This window comes from Amblyomma americanum, chromosome 7 (assembly GCF_052857255.1).
Source record: "Amblyomma americanum isolate KBUSLIRL-KWMA chromosome 7, ASM5285725v1, whole genome shotgun sequence".
Classification (NCBI taxonomy): domain Eukaryota; kingdom Metazoa; phylum Arthropoda; class Arachnida; order Ixodida; family Ixodidae; genus Amblyomma; species Amblyomma americanum.
Window position 1 is genome coordinate 42,639,424 of NC_135503.1, and position 18,633 is coordinate 42,658,056.

The window sequence follows — 18,633 nt, forward strand, 5'->3', positions numbered from 1 at the left end:
CGCTAGGCTAAATCTTTCTAATGCCCCCACCATCACAATATTTATAGTTAATCTTTCTGCAAAATAGAGGGTTATGGTTGCCTCTGAGTCGAAGCAAGACATCAGGCTGAAATCAAAATCGCCGTGGCAGCTTCTTTTTTTTCGTACAAGTCATTTCTTTTTCTCGTAAAATTTGCTATTGAACTGTGAGCACGGACAGTGCTTCTTTCTTGCACTTGTTGCAGCTTACCTGCTGCAAACGAAAAAGAAATGACTAAACGAAGGACCTCATAACTTCGTATCGCTGAAGGATGGCCGCAGATACGACTCAGTGACCTTGATCTAAAAGTTTATACTCACCAAGCATTGAATCCGGAACTCTTGTAAATCTTCCTGGCGCACTTCACTGCCGCTGAGATATTGTCGGAGAGGAGAGCTGTAGGTAAAGTTAAGTACATGACTCCTGGGCTTGTGCTCAGCCAATACAGACGCCGTTATCCTTTATCATTGCCAGTGCAGACAGCAAAATAACTTGCAGAGTTTGTAGCCTTGAGCATATGCATATTTAATAGCATATGTTTCTCTAATCTTATTTACCTGCTATTTGCCTGCTGTACACTTTTTACGGAGCTTTGCAGCAAAAACATGCTGTTGTGACGATAACGTAAAACTGCCGTTAAAATCGACAGTGCTGATTACACTTCAATAGCGCTGTTTTACCTTTGAAAGAAAGCCAGCTGTTTAAGACATATATCTGGGAGTCCTTAATATAGTGCAGCTAGTTATTGACGCGCAGTAACACGTGAATTTTTTAGCGTGCAAGAGGCACTTTAAATATAAAGAAGTACTCTAGAAGTTCCAATCACTCCTTCGCCCGACGTCAAGTCTGGTCGATGCCCAAGCAGCTGTCTGTATGTCGAAGCTGAACTTACCTCTGCACTTGACTCGGCATATGTTATGACGACCAGGGCTGCACCAGTAGCCGTTGTTGATCTGCCAACGGTCACATAATAGAAAAGAAAACAAAAGTAGGCCTCTCAAAGGAAGCAAACTTTCATACCATTGCGCCAGATTCTTCCACGAAGTAGCGCGAAACGAGAAGAAAAACTGTTTGACTAATGCTAAAGAAATTCAAATAACATCGCGCTCTCAAGTCCTGCAGCACAGTCCTGCAGCACAGTCCTGTCTTGTTTGTTCCTTGTCTTCTGTGTGCGTTTTATTCATGCTGCGAAACTTGTGTCCATTATGAACAGCAACCAACTATAGCCCAATCCACCATGTTACCTCAAGTCACAATTTCTTGACGCGTGTCTCGGTGGGTATAATAGCTGTACTACCGGGTGTTTCTTTTTTTTTAATGCTTGCAGACTATTATTTCATATATGTTGGAGATGCGTAGATACGGTCTGTGCAGGTGGACTGTATAGAGCAAGGCGGATAATATGTACGTTATATAGCTTAATAATTAGACGATTAATTAAATAAAATTAACTAATAATTTTTTTGTATTGTCGAGAGAAGAGGGCAATATTTTATTGCGAAAATGTAGGCGTTCAACACCGGAGTTGAGCCCGGTTTTTAAACTCTTAATCGGCAATGTGATTCTAAATAACGACAATCAAAAATACGCATTTTAGAGCTTTCCCGCATTGCTTAACATCGTGTTGCTACGCTTAGTGCCATCGCCGAAATCATGTTAACTTCTTTTACATCATAAAATACACAAACGGCGTCTGCGTTTGAAGCATAACAAATTCAAGCGATGCCATTTTATAAATATGCATTGAGGGTAGTGTAATCAACGAGCTTTCAAAGGCGTATTCTTGACGACGGCCTTCAATTTTGCAGCACCCTATATCCCCCTAAAATAAAAAATAAAAAGGTTAATTGCTTATTTTAGTTAATCGATCATCAAATTATATACTCATGTCAAGTATATAATGTCCGCCTTACTGTGCAAACCACCTGCAACGACCACACCAACCTCTTAGAGTTTTTAAAGTAAAATCTGTGAACGTAAAGAATTGCCCTGCATACGTATGTGCGTACCTTTCGAAATTTTAAGGACGTGAATTTTCCAATGCATTTTGTAAGTCTTCTTTGTAAGTCTTCTTTTTTGCCGTGAGCGTTGCTGGATTTTCTCTTTTTTTCCCATAATACGATGCTATTTTCTCTTTTTCAACGTTTCTGGCTCGTTCACCCACGCTAGCAGCTTCGTGTTTTAGTTATAAAGTACTGTGACCCTAATCTTCTTTTCAGAAAAAAGAAAATAAAGCTTGTCGTTAATCGATATTTACGTGTCCAACAACTATGCAGAAGTCAAGTATGCAGTAGAGGAGGGCTTTCGATTATTTTAGATCGAGTGAGATTTTTCGACTTTCTTAGGATGATATGTCGTTCATTGAAGTTAATTTGTGGGGGCCTTCCCCACAGTTTCCCCTTGTGGTTAGCTTTCCCGCGGTGCACCGTCTCACAGCATCGCTTTGATTTGGGTGCACCACGTGACTCTCCCTGGTTAACGTAGCTAACAAGAGAGGGCGACACGAGCGCGACAGAGGGCGTTGTTGCTTGCGAGCGCATTCTCTTCGGCTGGGATCGCCTAATGTTCGCTGTTTATTTTGAACAGTGTTAACTGCATGTACATGAAAGTGTTTCCTGGTTTAAATTTTGAATATACTTAAGTTACAAGTACTCGGGATATCCTTAATGTATTACGGAATGTGGAATAGCTCACGAAGCTATTGTCGTGACAGTTACGAAACTTTCATAATTATTTACTATTTATTTAAAGTGAACAAATGCCTTTTCATTAGGAGCTGCGATCGATGAAGGAGAGCCTAAATGAGCTTTAATATAACAATAATCATACAGAAGAGCTTAAGTATATCATGAACTGAGAGGAGCCACGCAGACATTTTTTGAACAATAAATGGGCCAATTCTGCCCAAAGGTGCTCAGTGTGTCTGAAAGTGTCCAGAGGTGGCGACACGGATGCAATGAATATGCATCGAAACGTATAGTTACCACTTTCGTTTTGGTGACATCACTGCACTCCATGCAACTGGCAAATTTTATGACTGGCATCACATTTTTTTTTTCTGATTAGGCTTCTAATTCATAAAAAATCCTCGATAGCATTATACCAAAGACCAGAACAGCAACAAAAAGTTCTTGTAACGGCCTATAATAAACAGAAAGTGAAAAGTGTATGCTCAAAGGCAACTGTATGGCAAAGGGAACGCGGCGCAAGTGCTCACTTCGTCTTCAGTTTTTTTTTTTTTAGGTCGTCCCTTTATGCAAGCACACCGTCACTTCACGTTGATTTAGCTTCAGCTTCATATTCGCAATATTGGGGAAATGCTCCCACATTATGTCTTTAGTAAACCCTCGCTTGTCTCTATATTTACAGCTCAATTATACGCAACAATGGACCAACTGGCCCAACCGAAACGAAAAGCTTACCTGGAAAAGGCCGTAGTCTGTACTGCCATTTCTGTTGCGGTTCGTTGCCTTTGTGTTCATGCCGCTCTCGGAATTTACCAGACAAAACCCCTGCAAAGAGAGAAGCAGCGGGCCGAAATTAATACAGGCCTTCTGCACAGTGTATAAAAGAACGAGTTCTTATTTGGGTGTGTGTGCTCTTCTGAGCAGCATTTCTTAGATGTGTTGGAAAGAGGTCAGCGTCCTGCTGACCGCAACACAAAATCAAACCGATCTTTTTTTGTTATACTGAAGATAAGCCATCTCTGCACGGGGCTGAGTCAAAATGAGCGCCGAAACGTGCATGCAAAGTGGCCAATTAGCCTTTTTCTCAAGGCCGCTCTGCGCATGCGAGCCTCTTCTACTCCAGCGGCACTGGTTGAAAAGAAGCCGCTAGCTCCTACTGCACATGCGAAGTTCTTGTTAGTGACAGGCGCATGCGACAGATGGCGGCAGCTGTCATCTATACACTTGCCATTTCGCAGGCGCAGCTGGCTCCTCGTGGACCCAGATCGCGCTTGCGTCTGTTTCCCACCAACGTTTGTTTTCAACCAGTAGCAGACGAAATATCGCCACTCCCCAGAGGGCGCCACATCTTGTGAAGAAAGGCGGATTCTTGGCGGGCCCCTTTAACCAAAGCAGAGTGCTTCAACGAGGCAAGAGCGGGGGATAGTTGATGTTTCATACTGAGGAAATCGCGCTAAGTGGTACAGGACGACGTGAACACGGCAGCCGCAGAAGAAGCAATCGAGAGCTTCGCTCACAGGAGATTCCAAAACATGTGCGGGGCAAGTGTCGAAAACTTCCTGGAACTTATATCGACCCACCTGGATTTCCTGTACGTTCACTGGAATGATAAATGCTAACTGCAGCGAGCAGGGTTTTCCATAGGTCCGTGTCTGGCTCCCGTACTGTCCTACCTGTACATGGCAAAAGGCAATAGGAGCCTAAAACCTGTCTTAGAAGACATAGGAATGATCGCTTGCTTCAGATACGTAGATGATTTTCTGTTATGCTTCCCCGTGGAAAAAGCGGGGAAGCTGGGCACAGAATCAATCATACAGGCCTTCCAGCGCGCCTTTGTCGGATTGGAATTCACCTATTATCTGCCCGACGCATCAAGAATTAGATTCCTGGATATCGAGATCAATGAAAGCAGCCTGCACACCTGCTGGCAATACAGAACCAAAGGACAGAAAGCCATCTTACGATACGACTCTGGCCATTCGAAGCTCATCAAGAGATTGATCGCATTCTCCTGCATTGTACAGGCCACAAAAAAGTCCTGCGCACACATGATGCAAAAAAGTCTTGACGCTCAAGTTATCAGGCTGAAGAAAAGCGGCTATCCGCACGCCTTACTGATTCAGTCGCAGAAAAGCTACTACAAACATCAACCAAAAATAGCTCGAAAAAGGAAGAACCTTCCAAGGAACAGGTGCGGCCGATCGCTATACCCTACATTCACAAGGTCTCACACGGCCTTAAGAAGATAGCAGGCAAGCACAATGTCCCGGTACTCCTTTCTTCTTGGAGAAAACTTATCGGCAGCCGCCGCGGTGGCTGAGTGGTTATGGCTCTCGGCTGCTGGCCCGAAAGATGCGGGTTCGATCCCGGCCGCGGCTGTTTAATTTCGATGGAGGCGAAGTTCTAGGGGCCCGTGTGCTGTGCGATGTCAGTGCACGCAAAAGAACCGCAGGTGGTCGAAATTTCTGGAGCCCTTCACAACGGCGTCCCTCACAGCGTGAGTAGCTTTGGGACGTTAAACCCGCATAAACCATAAACAAAACTTATCGGCATGTGCGGAAAAATCAACAACACCGAAGAACGCGAACCGCCATGCGAAATCGCCCACGAAACAAGATTCGTAGAGTGCGACAAGAAACGAATCTATGACGTGCCGCTCAAGTGCGGCAAGAGGTATACGTAGGACAAACCGAAAGATGCATTAACACTAGACTGAGGGAACACGCCAACTCGTGTGGCCAGATAACGCGTCCTGGTAATCTGGTTTCCCACACTGTCATCATTGCAAATGGAATCCTCATCATAACGACTCGGCCACCCAAGGTCAAGCCAAAACAAAGTCCGACGAAAGATGCAAGCCTCACCTGGATAACACCACCGTATTAGGTCACGCGAAAACAAAAACGGAAAGAGAAATTATCGAAGCCTTATAGATCAGGACTATTGGAACAGAAAACTGCATCGTTCGAACCCGACCGCGGCGGCTGCGTTTTTATGGAGGAAAAACGCTAAGGCGCCCGTGTGCTGTGCGATGTCAGTGCACGTTAAAGATCCCCTCGAATTAAGATAGCTAGATAGAATGGTTGAGGTCACAGGCCAGATTATAGATAGGAAGTAGAAGGAAGTTTTTTCGGCTGCAATTTATTCATTTCCTTCTTCACTCTTTCATGTCGTCTTGTTCTGTATAAAAGCGCCACGCCATTTGAAATAAATCAGTTCAAAGTACGTGCTTCGTCTGTTTGTGTTCACGTCGCCCTGTACCACTTAGCGCGATTTCCTCAATAAGAATGCTTCAAGAAAAGTACAGAAGGACTCTGACCAAACATCGCCAAAGCGACCGTCGCACGTAACCTAACGTGACAGCGGACCCCGAACCACTAAACTTCCTTAGCAAAACTTCTCGACATTCCTCCTAACTTTCCTCTGCATCCCCACCCCCATTTCTATAGGACTATGCCTTGTGCCGCACTTCTCGAATATACATTAAAAAAAAAAAAAGCTGCTCTTCTTTTCTAAACCTTTTTGTCTTCGGTGGACGCATTTCGCAACTCGAGTAGCGGGGCCGGCTGTGCCTCAAGCCCTTTCCGTTCACACGCCCGTACTTGGGCTTTGTGTTAGCGTTTCAACGGGCGTCTGGACAGCTGCGTTGCGGTCTTGAAGGCCGAGGGGAAGGGGAGAGGGAGAGGAAGGGGGTTACTATGCAGCATGAGCATCGTGCTGCAACCCAAGAGGACAAAACCGTACATGCTGTAACGACCAACCATGCAAAACGTGGTCGCAGATACACAGCTATTCTCTCGTTTACCTACCTCGCGCAAACTTCCGCATGTTGTAGTTATCCTCTTCTACACATTTTATAACGAAGTTCTTCCACGTGTAAGTAGCAAGTCTGTAGCATATTGTGCGCCTATACACAGCACGCACTCATGACCTCGCGAAAATACTCAAGAACACTCGGAGGTGAGTTCAAAGGCGGGAGCCGGGACGTTTAATCCGATTCATTAGGGGCATCGGCCGCACAGGACAATAATTCGAAGTTTCTATGAATGCTCGGAGCGTGTAGATCGACTTCCAGCGGTAAAAAGACGAGCTCAGAATCCTCTTTAGTGCACCTTTAAGGCATAGAAAGAGAGCAGCACAAATCATGCAGAGGTAGCTCGTGACCTACCATAGAGTAGCACCGCAGATAAAAACGCAAGGTAAACGGAACGGTATACGGAGCAAGGAGTGATGAAATTAGGAAAACTGAGCGCAGCTCGTGTGAGAAAGGTTAAGAGGAAAACATCGAAAGAGGCCCTTCCCTTACCGCCCAAACTCGCGCAATGACGATAACGTTTTTTTTTTTTTCAACATAATTTTAGCTACGCTTCAAGTCTTTAAGCTTCATCGCTAACTGAATTCCAACGCAGCAGTTCTAAGCTTTTTAACAGCTGCAACAACGACCAGACTTGGACAAGTCACCTGCCGATTTCCATGCTGTTTTGCGAACTTACAGTTGGCAATCTGCCTCCTTGGTATGCCGTGTTTTCGGAGTGCCTTCGCCAAGGAGCAGAAGGTGAACCTCCTGCCTAGGGCCCCTGCAACAAGCGCCAGCAAAATGGCTACCTTTAGCAGGTTCATGGCTGTGGTCTATTCCACAATCACTGCTGCCACTGCCGCGGCTTACTTATACCTAACCGGGGCAGCTTCAAGACGAAGCACCTTCTCGCAAGACCCATTCTTTTATACTTCTGTTGCAGTCACGAGACTGCGCGCGGGTAAGAACAATGGGGACTCAGCCTCGGTTCTGCACCTGTGTAAGTGGATATATATATGAAGCAAGCCAACAGTCACCGAAACCAAGGTGCACAGGGGAGTGTTTCAATTTTTTTTTTAATTTGTAGTGCCAATCAGTGGGAGAATAATATTTAGATTAATCTGTCGCTTAAAGAAAATTAATTCAAAGCAGCAGAAAAAACAACCATGCCGCCGGTGGGATCCGAACCCACGACCTCCGAATATCGCGTCCGGTGTCTGCTATATATATATATGAGTACAATAAAGACATGTGGTCCGCGTTTTTTATACTTGTCTGAAATACGCACCACAGTGCCCCACCGCGGTGGCTCAGTGGTTAGCGCGCTCGACTACTGATCCGGAGCTCCCGGGTTCGAACCCGACCGCGGCGGCTGCGTTTTTATGGAGGAAAAACGCTAAGGCGCCCGTGTGCTGTGCGATGTCAGTGCACGTTAAAGATCCCCAGGTGGTCGAAATTATTCCGGAGCCCTCCACTACGGCACCTCCTTCTTCCTTTCTTCTTTCACTTCCTCCTTTACCTTTCCCTTACGGCGCGGTTCAGGTGTCCAACGAAATATGAGACAGATACTGCGCCATTTCCTTTCCCTCCAAAACCAATTATTATTATTATTATACCGAGCGGCATTGCCCGCCTTCCACTTAAACAATGGCCGCTTAACGCGAGTGCTAAAATACACGAGGCAATAGCACACCAGTTTGAAACAGTAGGGCATCTGTTACTGCGGCTCTGGCTTTATAGGGTACGTATGCAGGTATTCATACGTCAGTTCATGAGCCATCAATTTTAATGGTTTTTTTTTTCCACGTCGCTAGCGGCCTCAAGGTCTCTCACCATTTCTTTCGCCGACTCTTTCCCCTCTGCATCTGCGCGTGTTCGAATTAATACGTTCATGTACAGAACAGGTGCAGCTAGAGTAACACGAAGCCCGGTCCGGCCTGAGGAGAGTTGAAAAGCCTAGGCATGGCTTCTTATTTCAGACGCTCTTGTATATACAATACCCCTCAATATATAGCAGCCAAGCGGCTGTGACGTTGAGGTTTATATATTGAGGCTTATATAAAGCTCCTACAGGTTTCTGAAGCTACAAAGATGCGGATGGGGGGGGGGGGGGGGGGGGGGGTACAGTTTTTTTTGCCCTCCGACAATTTGTAGCTTCAGGGGTGCCCCAAGTGGCCCACTACAGATGTTTCACCTGCAAACCATGGGACGTGGGGACTTTTGACACTACACGTGCGAGCAAGTATGGTGTCGGATGCCAATCTCATAGGGCTAATTGAATTTATCCTTTAATATATTTAGACAGACTCAATCTATACAATAAATGTTATTCGATTAATTTCAGTTCAGTATTTCTAGCACAGGATAAAATTACCGTGACGAGCAATATCCTGGAATGTTATTTACTCATTTGACCTACTCATACCAAAAACTGTTAAATCTGTCCACCTAATTCCTGTCAGCTACTGCTACGCTAATCCTCTTTTGTAATCCACGTCGTCACCCTAAGGGACCATCAGTTATCTTTTCTCCGCATTACATGTTTCGTTCGGGTCCATTTCCTGCTCTTTATTTCAGCTACAATATAGATTTGTTGCCTCTTTTCCTCTCTCTTAAAGGGACACTGAGGACGACGCTATCAATTTATTTATTATCTCCTAGCGAAATCCGACAGTTCAGCATTTCGTGGCTTTCTTGCCGCTTGTCCGGCATCGAAAAGTGCACTTATTGCTAAGAGATTTGGGTTCGAAGTTGGAAAACTTTTTCACGCCTCCGATTCAAACTTCGGGACTCTCTGATGAAATAGTCAAAAGTGACGTAAAATAGGCGGGAACGGAAACTCCGTGATTGCTGGCGGCGAGCGGTGCAGCCTAGCAACAGTCTAAACGAAATCTACCGCCGGCCGGACGTTGAAGACCTCTATCATCCGTAGTCGCTTAGTTTACGTTTGCACATGCGTTACGATGAATCTCATTCCCGATTGCGACAACGAAGTTCTGGCAAAGAACAGCGGCATACACTTCAGCCACCTCAGCCCCACATAGCGTGCGATGCTTTTGAAGACTGAGGCGGGGAGTCAGCAACTTGCTTGGCCGACTTGCGCTTGGCGCAGCTGCCGACGCTGTCCCTGTCACCGCCGAGCCACCGTGACGACTGATGAGTAGAGGCTGGTTCGTACGGACATATTTAAATTCTGTAATAATAGTCCTCGTAGCGCTGGTTATGCAGACCAGCGTCTCGGTTCGTTGACGAAGCGAACACGCCGAGCAGCGCGTTTGCTAACGTGTAGGCGTGTGCAACATTAGCTATACACCGATGTTATTCCTTGTCGCAGATGCGTACCTTTGCATGAACTTCGTCCAAGGAGCACTTGTTGTTGTTGTTGTTGTTGTTGTTGTTGTTGTTGTTGTTGTTGTTGTTGTTGTTGTTGTTGTTGTTGTTGTTGTTGTTGACCTCACACTTAGAGGGGTACTTCGACGTCTTCTTCTGCTCTGCGCTTGTAAATCGACGCGCGTCAAAAACGAAACCACGTGGGCACGCAAAGCGCATAGCTGTGAACATGGAGGAAGGAAAGAACTCGGGAGAGGCGGTTACGTCACATTTTTGTAGCGAGAGCTACACTACGCCAGCTCTTCGAGCCTTCAGGGTGGCACCCCTTGAGCTCCGTGGCGGCACCGTGGCTGGCCACGTGGTTGGTCACGTGATCAGCCACGTGGTTGGTCACAAAAAGCGAAACGGAAATTCAAGCCGTTACGTGACTGCTATGTGTGCAAAACCATTGTGTCTTCACTTTCAAGCCGAACCTAAGCGTAGCCAGGCAGATGTAGCTCTCGCGTCACTCCAGGTTTAACCAGAGCTAAACCACAGACAATTTTTTTCAAGCCGGACGTGAAAGCTCCCACCTGCTGCCCCCCCCCCCCCCTTCTTGGCCGCCGTCTAAGCGCGCTTGAGCGTGCTCAGCAGACAATGCAGCAGACGGTGCCGCTGCGCCGTCGACCAAAGTCGCTTAGTAGTCCTTGCGAAAGCGCGTGACTTCCGGCACACTTTTTGACATGCAGTCATGGAGGAAGGAAAGCTCTGGAGTGGGCCTCGCTATCCGATCTGCACGTCAAAAAGTGTGCCGGAAGACATGTGTCTTCGCAAGGGCTACTGGGAGTATTTGGCCGACGGCGCAGCCAGTAGTAACGCTGGGTGCAGTGGCGTCGTCTGCTGCACTGTCTGCTGCGCATGCTCGAGCGCGCAGAGATGGCGGTCAATTAGGGGGGAGAGCCGGCTTCAAAAAATGTGACATAACCACCTCTCCTCTTTTCTTTCCTTCCTCCATGCGTGCAGTAGACTCAATAGACGATATGCGAAATGTGCAGCGCCAACACGTAGCGCTCCAAGAACTAATCCCGCCATATGTTGGTTCGGTGGAAAAACCGAAACCGATGTCCAGCATCGGGTTAAAACGGCTGCGCTTAGTTTGAAATGTTCAATAACGATGCGCTATTGCGCTACGTTATGTACTCTGCGAGGACACTACTATGCGTGCGGGAGCCAGTTACGTTTCAGCTTCTCGCTGTTTTATTTATTTATTTATTTTTACTCTGTGCCAACGTTTTAGTAACACCAAACGCCACGCGATGTATATGTGTCAGCACGCCGAACAGTGCGCAGCTTTCGCTTTCTGCGCTGATTCTTCACAGTTGTATAGGTGATTTGCGTTTAAATTAAGATACGGATCGGAGTCCTTATTCTTTCTGATCAAAATTAGAAGCCGATTTCGTGCATTTATCAACTCTCGATCCGATAGTGCATAATACGTCTGACGTGAACATGTCGACGCGTACTAGAACAACGTAATACAGGAGACAAATTTTTCCGGCCCGCCTAGGCCTGTGTTGCTCAAGCATGTAGTCCAGTCGAGAAGAAGCGTGCTCATTAATTTGCCAACAAATCGTGGCCATGGGCACTCAGTGCGCTCCTTCTACAAACCTTGATCGCTCGTGCCATGGCCAACTAAGTGCACTCCAAAAGCCATATACGCCGCTTACTGCTTAGTTTCTTACGTGATCAGTTGAGTTTTTCTGTGTTTAGTTACTTTTAGAAGGGCTAGAAAACTTTTTCGGCCGTAGAGCTTTTGCAAGGTCCCACGCGCTAGCGTCGTGCGATCGCGCCCGCATGTTATGCGCGTTAAGGCGTATTTGCGATGTATAAGAACACACGATGTATAAGAACTGAGGTGTGAATATTTTATTTTTCTCAATATGTATGCAATCGATATCCGCGGTGACTAAAGTTTGTTCAAAAAGTGGATAATGTATCGATCGTATTGTGAAAGAATAATGCATTTCCAAGTTAGAAAGTACGTACGGCAGTGTGCTGAGAACGCTCCAGGCCGTCTGATTTTATTGTCGCTGTGGCAAGCTGCAACAGCTTGCGCCGCGACAAAGCCATTTGTCCAGCTTTAGGAGCAACCCAATCGTAAGAAACTAAACATGCGATTTTCACAGCTGCAAACACAGCTTGACCAGCGTATCGAATCCACTTAGTGTTGTAGGCTCTTTCTCTAATCAAGCGCGCTCTTCATGCAGAAAGGAAGGATCCACGCTACCGCTAATGCTGTTGAATAAAGAGGAATTCAGGATCTCTCAAGATGTTTACACAACTTTTTTTTTCTGGATTTCCTCTCATGGTCATGCAGAAAAATGAAAATTCAATTCAATATCGCACGTAGAAAATATGAAGAAAAAAAACTGCTTCCTTGCTTGTAATAATTTTGAATTATATATGTCTTCTTTCTTCTTGTTAATATCGACTCGTAAAAGCACAATATCCACTGCAACTGCGTCTACCGTAAGACGAAGTTTCAACAAGGGGTACGCTGGCCTCGTTGAACCAACACTATATATAGCAGCACTAGCAACGGCGCGAGGGCTAGCTCTGAGACGATGACGTTGAAAACCGCTGATGGGCATTGCACGTTGCAGTTAAAAGAATGACATTACGCAGCTGGCCGAGGGTCTTGTGTGATTATATTGCAATGCACGCAGTTGCCACCATCGGCGCGCGCGAGTCTAAACAGGATATTCTGACATCTGAGGCACGTTCAAAATCGGAACAAACCAAGTGCTGACACCCATCAGATGTCCACTGGATAGCCTGTTTAGATATAGGGCATCCAGGGGATGCACATGCTTTGTCCCAGTTCGGACTAAGCACGTTTATCGTTGCTTCGGGCTGTGGGCATGCAACCATAGAAATCACTAGCCGTGGAGATCTATTTGTGAGTGAATATTAACAGCTTGCTGTACACCAGTTCAACTCGATTACAGTTATGAATGACCTGTACGTGTAGTTCTAATTTTCATTTATATGGACTGGTATCAACCAAACTACCTTTGCCTTGACACCAGTGCATATAAACCACTTAGCATTTACATGAGCCCGACAGGCTGAGCAGGTGATGGGTGATTGCCCGCAGCCAAATGTAAAGTATTCATTGCAATTGTTGGCAAAATGAACTCTAGTTCTTGCGTACATAAATTCATGCTGATCATTCCCTACGCCGGATATCTGTAGGATATCAGGCTCAGAACACTGCACCAGTTCATTAATGAACATCCGCAGGACTTTTGCTGGAGCAAACAAACCTGACGCCAGAAAAATACTTCCGATGATGACACCATTGGTGTCCCGTTTGGGATGTACGCATTCGGATCTTCGCCGGACGTCCGTCAAAAATCTGTGGTCCAATGGGGATATATGTGGCCCTTTTCTAAGTTGAGTTATAAAGAGCAGATATCATGGGCACGCGCAAGGGGGGGGGGGGGGGGGGAGCAAGGGAGAAATGACCGCCCTATAGGTATGGGGGAGGGGGTGCAAAATTTGTCCTCCATTGTTCTGTGCTATCCAGAAAGCGTGGATGGACGTTAGCATGAACACTGCCCCCTCCCCATTTATAAGGAGGCCTGTGCACGCCTGTGGCAGGTATGATAGGTTCAGCCGCGCTTCATCGCTGTACGCTGATTCGTGGGAATAGTATATCCTACGGCCAGTTACAGGTTGAGCACTTTTCTTACTGCCCTGGTGATCTACGCACATAAGAAGATACCCCTCAAGCAGAGAAGTCTCCCTCATATGGGTTCCTGCTCATGAGGGCATTCCGGGGAATGAGGCTGCTCACTGCTTTGCTCGACAATTATACATCCGAGCTGCTCTGGAAGTGCCCCTGAGTGGGAATAAAGACCCTCTCATAACGTATAAAGAAATAACCGAAAGACCTAGACTGGATAAGGGAACACTCCCACTTCCGGATAGGTCACTCACTCCAAAGGAGTGCAGAGCCTGGAGGAGGCTTCAGGTCAACAGATTCTTTCCGTACTATGTACTACACGATTAAGACACTGGGGAGCCTGAGCTCTGCAGTAGCTGCCACAGAATGATTTCGCAAAGTCACTTAATTTGGGAGTGTCAGGATTCTCCTGGAGCTAAATCAGAAAGCATCCCAGCAAAGACTCATCATCCGTCAGGCGGAGACAGCTTGCTGCAAGACTCTCTCCGCGGTCTCCGGTGCTGACAGCCGGCTGGGAGGCACCCCCTCCTAATTGCTGCGCCCCGACCGTGAGGCCCCATGATGACGGAAATAAAGTTCATTCATTCATCCATTTATGCGTATTAAGCATATCTACTACCGTTAATTAGCATGACGGCGTGACGGAAATAGGAAATGTGCTCCTCTTTGAACGCATCCACCGTGTTTCCATGGCTGTTAACACACACTATGTGACATATCTGCTTCGACTTTAAGAGAAAGGTCATACTTGCGCACACTATAGGCAAATAAACAAATTAAAAACTATAGACGTATCGCCCTCGCAGAGGTAGCTCCAAAGTGCAATATCTCCCCGTGTCACATAAATTCACATAATGTCACATAATATCACATACCCATGGCACATCATGAGAGCTCCCATACACGGCTTGCATTTGACACTCATCTAATCACGCTTCCGTACTGACCAGCCATAAATTGCTTCTGCTTGACGACCAGGTGCTGACCGCAACAGGTTGCGATAAGCGCATTATAAAAAAAATTGAAGAGGACACTTAAGCTCCGCCTTTAGGGTATGGCGCGATAGCGTAGAGGGCTAGGCTTTCCATTCTGAGCAGTTTGACACCTTTGAATACGTTCTCATTTTTTCGATTGTTTCACTTAATTAGTTGATCAATTACACATTCTAAATTTTTTCATTAGCAACATCAAGCACTGGGTTTTCATTCTGAGCATGTTGACACATTTGAACCCCCTTTTTGCATTTTTCATTTAATTAATTAATCAATTAGTTACGATTATTTTATTAACTCTTGTCATGGCCTATCACATACCAATCAGTCAACAATCACTAGAACCACAGATTACAATGACAGGACTTTTTTTACGCAGCCCCCGATTATTTCTGACACGCGATGCCGACTACTACTTCGCCGACGGCTTTTAGACCGAACGAGTTGTATACGCTATCGCGTAAAATGTTCAGGTTCTCGCTGTCCTCCTGATTCGCTAACATGGTGGCTGTTTCGACGTCGGTACAAGCAGAGTCCCAGCTATTGGAACTCCGGTACGAGCCAATTGAACGTGGAGGTTCTCGGTTAAAGTCCCTTACGCCGAAATGGACGGCAGTCAATGAAAAACGCAGGCCATGAAACGCCGTGAACTGAGGAGAAAAACCACCGTGCAGTTATCACTGCTAAGCTCAGAGCTCTGAAATGCTGTTAATTTTGCTACTATGCTCCCAAAAGCCACCAGCCACAATTTGAATTTGGCGCTTGCGGTATGATGTTTTGTGAAGGCACGCGAGATGGCGACACCACTGCGTCCGTTAGTACTTTGCAAAGAAAAAAGTTAAGTGAAGGCTTTAAGACATAAACATGCATATGCTTGGGTTGTAATTAGATGAGAGCAACATAGCTGTAAAAACTGTTACCGGTGCTAGTGGCTTCTTCTGCGTATCCTCATCAATGTTTACATCAGCTAGAGCCAACTCAATCTAATCCAAATCCAATCCAAAGACCTGAACAATGGCCGGCGACAACAACGTATTCGGGTTTGTTTGAGATCATTCACCGAGTGTGCAGATGCATTAGCTGCGGCAGTGCACTGATTCACGTTTCTGTGCCCATCCGTGAACTTCGAAGTGGTAAAAAAATGAATGCGAAAGAGACGGACGAGCAGCAAAAGCTACGCTTTCAGATTGAACTTGAGTTTGTGCAGTGCTTAGCGAACCCGAACTACCTGAACTTCCTCGCGCAGCGTGGATACCTCAAGGAAAAGGCGTTTGTGAATTACCTCAACTATCTGCAGTACTGGAAGAAGCCGGAATATTCCAGGTACCTCAAGTACCCTATGTGCCTGTATTTCCTCGAGCTGCTGCAGTACGAACACTTCCGCCGCGAGATATCCAACGCACAGTGCGCCAAGTTCATCGAGGACCAGCAGCTTTTACACTGGCAGCACTATACTAGAAAACGCATGCGGCTGCTTCAACAACCCGCTGCAGAAGCCACCGCTGCACCCCCCAGCGCTACCACTGGTGCTGCCGCTGCGCCGCAGGCCCCGGCGCAAAAGTGAACTGTTTTCAAGAAGACACGGGATGTCCACCTCTTTGTCACCCTTTTGTGTGTTCAGTCATGTCGTAGTGCCGTGTTTGGGATGTACTGTTTCATGCGCACATACTCATTAAAAGTGAGGTGTTCCCCTGAAAACTTGATTGCCCTCAGCACGGCGCGACGTAGTGCACAGAACTGCGTGCCAAGCCCGTATCAATGTTTTGAGAGTCGATGCCTCTACGCACGTGGCGTACTTCTTCAACGCGGCGAAGCTTCAGTCAACGCATTTGTGTGAACCCCTCCTTTTCTGTTTTAGATTGCGTGAACCCGCGCAAGTATAGGGGTGTTCGGGTGCCAAAACATGTTTCACAAACGCTAGAGGACCTAGTAAGGGCGTGGTATTTACCAGGATTATATGTGATAATTTTTGGTAGCAGTGTTAGCGTTCTCTGCGAACATTAAACAGCGAAGGCCTGGAGCATTTCACTGCAAGCCTGCTGTGCTAGATAGCAAATGTAGCAACAGTGCTGCATGATCCCTTCCTAATCAAAGATAGTCAAATTAGACATTTCAAAGGGGAAAGACAAAATTGAGGGGAAAAATTTAACAGAGGGGGGTGTCATAGGCTAGGTGGTGCAAGCTGCCGCCCGATACAAAGGGTAAAGCCATTATCATCTATCTATCCATTCACGATGCTGAGTGATGGCTTTTGAGAAAAAAAAAAAAAAACTATCAGTCATCGTGTTCAAAAGATGGCAGTCCCGGGGACATCCTGTATTGTAGTTCAAACCCACCTCTCTTGAGCTTGTCTTGAAATGCATTTCCAAGCCTGAATTTCTGTTGTTTTTGGTGATCTAATCAACAAATAGTGCATACCCGCAGTGGGAGATTAGATTCGGGTGGCATACATAATCAGCCAGAGAGCATTGGGAAAAAAAAAATTCAGAGGGCACTTCAGACTGCTTATGTGCTGTGAAGGCAAAAGCATTAGTGTGTCATTGTCAGCGTTCGACCTTAACCCAAGTTCACGCTTGAAATAAAGGCGCGCCTTGGAGCGCTGATTCTACAAATGCTGAATCCACAAAGGTCCAAGTGAAACCCTTGGACGTGTTTGAATACCTGTCACGAGCTAGCCTTCAACCTGACAAAGAGACATATGCAATATGCAACAAGAAATCGTATGACACCACCGCAGGGAAGTATGAAGAATTGTTGTGTCACAATCTTGATAGGAAAATTAGTTTTTTAGGAAAAGAAATGGCACAGTAACTGTCTCGCATCTCGGTGGACACCTCAACCCTGCATTAAGGGAAGACGTAGAGAGGCGTACAGTTGAAGGTGCATGCCTCCAACTTGACTACCACATGTAAGCTATATGCAACCAGAAATCGTATGACCACCCAGAACGCTGTGCAATAGTTGATTGCTCACAATTTTGATACCAATGTAGTCTGGAGAACACTGGCACCACATTGAGGTCGGCCATTAGGGTTGTGGAGTAGTGTGACGATTGTCTGAAATGGCGGTACTCGGCTTGCTGTGCGTGTCCTATTGGCGCTTAATGATGTCACCCTATTTTTCTTGCTGGGGTTTTCTGTACCATCTGCAAATACACACACTAACTCACGCCACCCAGCTTTTCTCGTAATGGGACTACTAGTGCTTTAGCACTAAAATGGAATAATAAAGTCAAAAGGAAGAAAGCTACAGGAACAAAAAGGTAAGACGATAACACGCATGGTGGATTATCACCAGGCGGGGCTATGGGGTGGGGGGGGGGGGGGTCCTAATTCAACAGACAGAAATGGTAAAATAGTAAGATTAAACACAACAGCCACTGCATTTCGAATAAGAAATTTTGAATGGCGGACCAAGCAGCGCTGTGGTTGTATGCAAGCATGGTGGCACCAAAAGACATCAAGATAGGACTGCTCAAGCTAAGGCCAAGATGCTGCAAGGGGCCCTCTTACATCATCCTCCTTAACACGTTCACTGAATCGTAGGTCACAGCTGTGTCACGTCGTGTATTCATGCTTTGCAGCAACGAATACTGAGTTGTGTGACGAATCCGTAGGTCAGCTCTGATTTTATCAAAGAGCCTATGAAAAGCACAGATTCCATGTCGCTGTTGCCATTTACTGACATTTCCAAGAACTTGGTTTCATCATGGCTCCCTGTACGTTGTGACTGTGCATTGTCGCGACGCACCTAAGAAAATTAAAGGTGGCCCATGAGTAGGCCACGCCACGCAGGGATTGGGGCTCCGAAAATCGCTGTCGCAGTGAACGTGTTAAAGAGGCAAAATACTGGCAGAACAGGCAAAAATGGGTCGATTGAGTGCGCATAGGGGTGAGAGCACCAAACTAGACCTGTGTTAGTAGAAATTTAGTGGCAGAACATTGCAGCCCATTCTCATATGTGTAACTTCAATCTGTTGTGTTCGGCAAAATATCCTGCTCAAGGAATACTGGAGATGTTGATATGTGAGATGTTCAATATGACTCGTACAGCTCAGTTAATAATGATCATCTCCAAGACCC

General features: G+C 46.2%; 2 protein-coding genes across 2 annotated transcripts; one reads left to right on the plus strand and one right to left on the minus strand.

The window, feature by feature from the left end:
- Nucleotides 1-304: 304 nt before the first annotated feature.
- On the minus strand, nucleotides 305-7,417 carry LOC144097067 (lysozyme-like). The gene is made up of 4 exons (XM_077629854.1): nucleotides 7,200-7,417; nucleotides 3,442-3,530; nucleotides 912-972; nucleotides 305-415 (listed from the first exon to the last, which is right to left on the minus strand). The coding sequence occupies exons 1-4, from the start codon at nucleotides 7,324-7,326 to the stop codon at nucleotides 336-338; spliced, it is 357 nt and encodes a 118-aa protein (XP_077485980.1). The 5' UTR covers nucleotides 7,327-7,417; the 3' UTR covers nucleotides 305-335.
- Nucleotides 7,418-15,520: 8,103 nt separating this feature from the next.
- Nucleotides 15,521-16,644, plus strand: MED31 (mediator complex subunit 31). Its single transcript, XM_077631955.1, has one exon. It carries the CDS (start codon nucleotides 15,693-15,695, stop codon nucleotides 16,113-16,115), a length of 423 nt encoding a protein of 140 aa, XP_077488081.1. The 5' UTR covers nucleotides 15,521-15,692; the 3' UTR covers nucleotides 16,116-16,644.
- The last annotated feature ends 1,989 nt before the right edge of the window (nucleotides 16,645-18,633 follow it).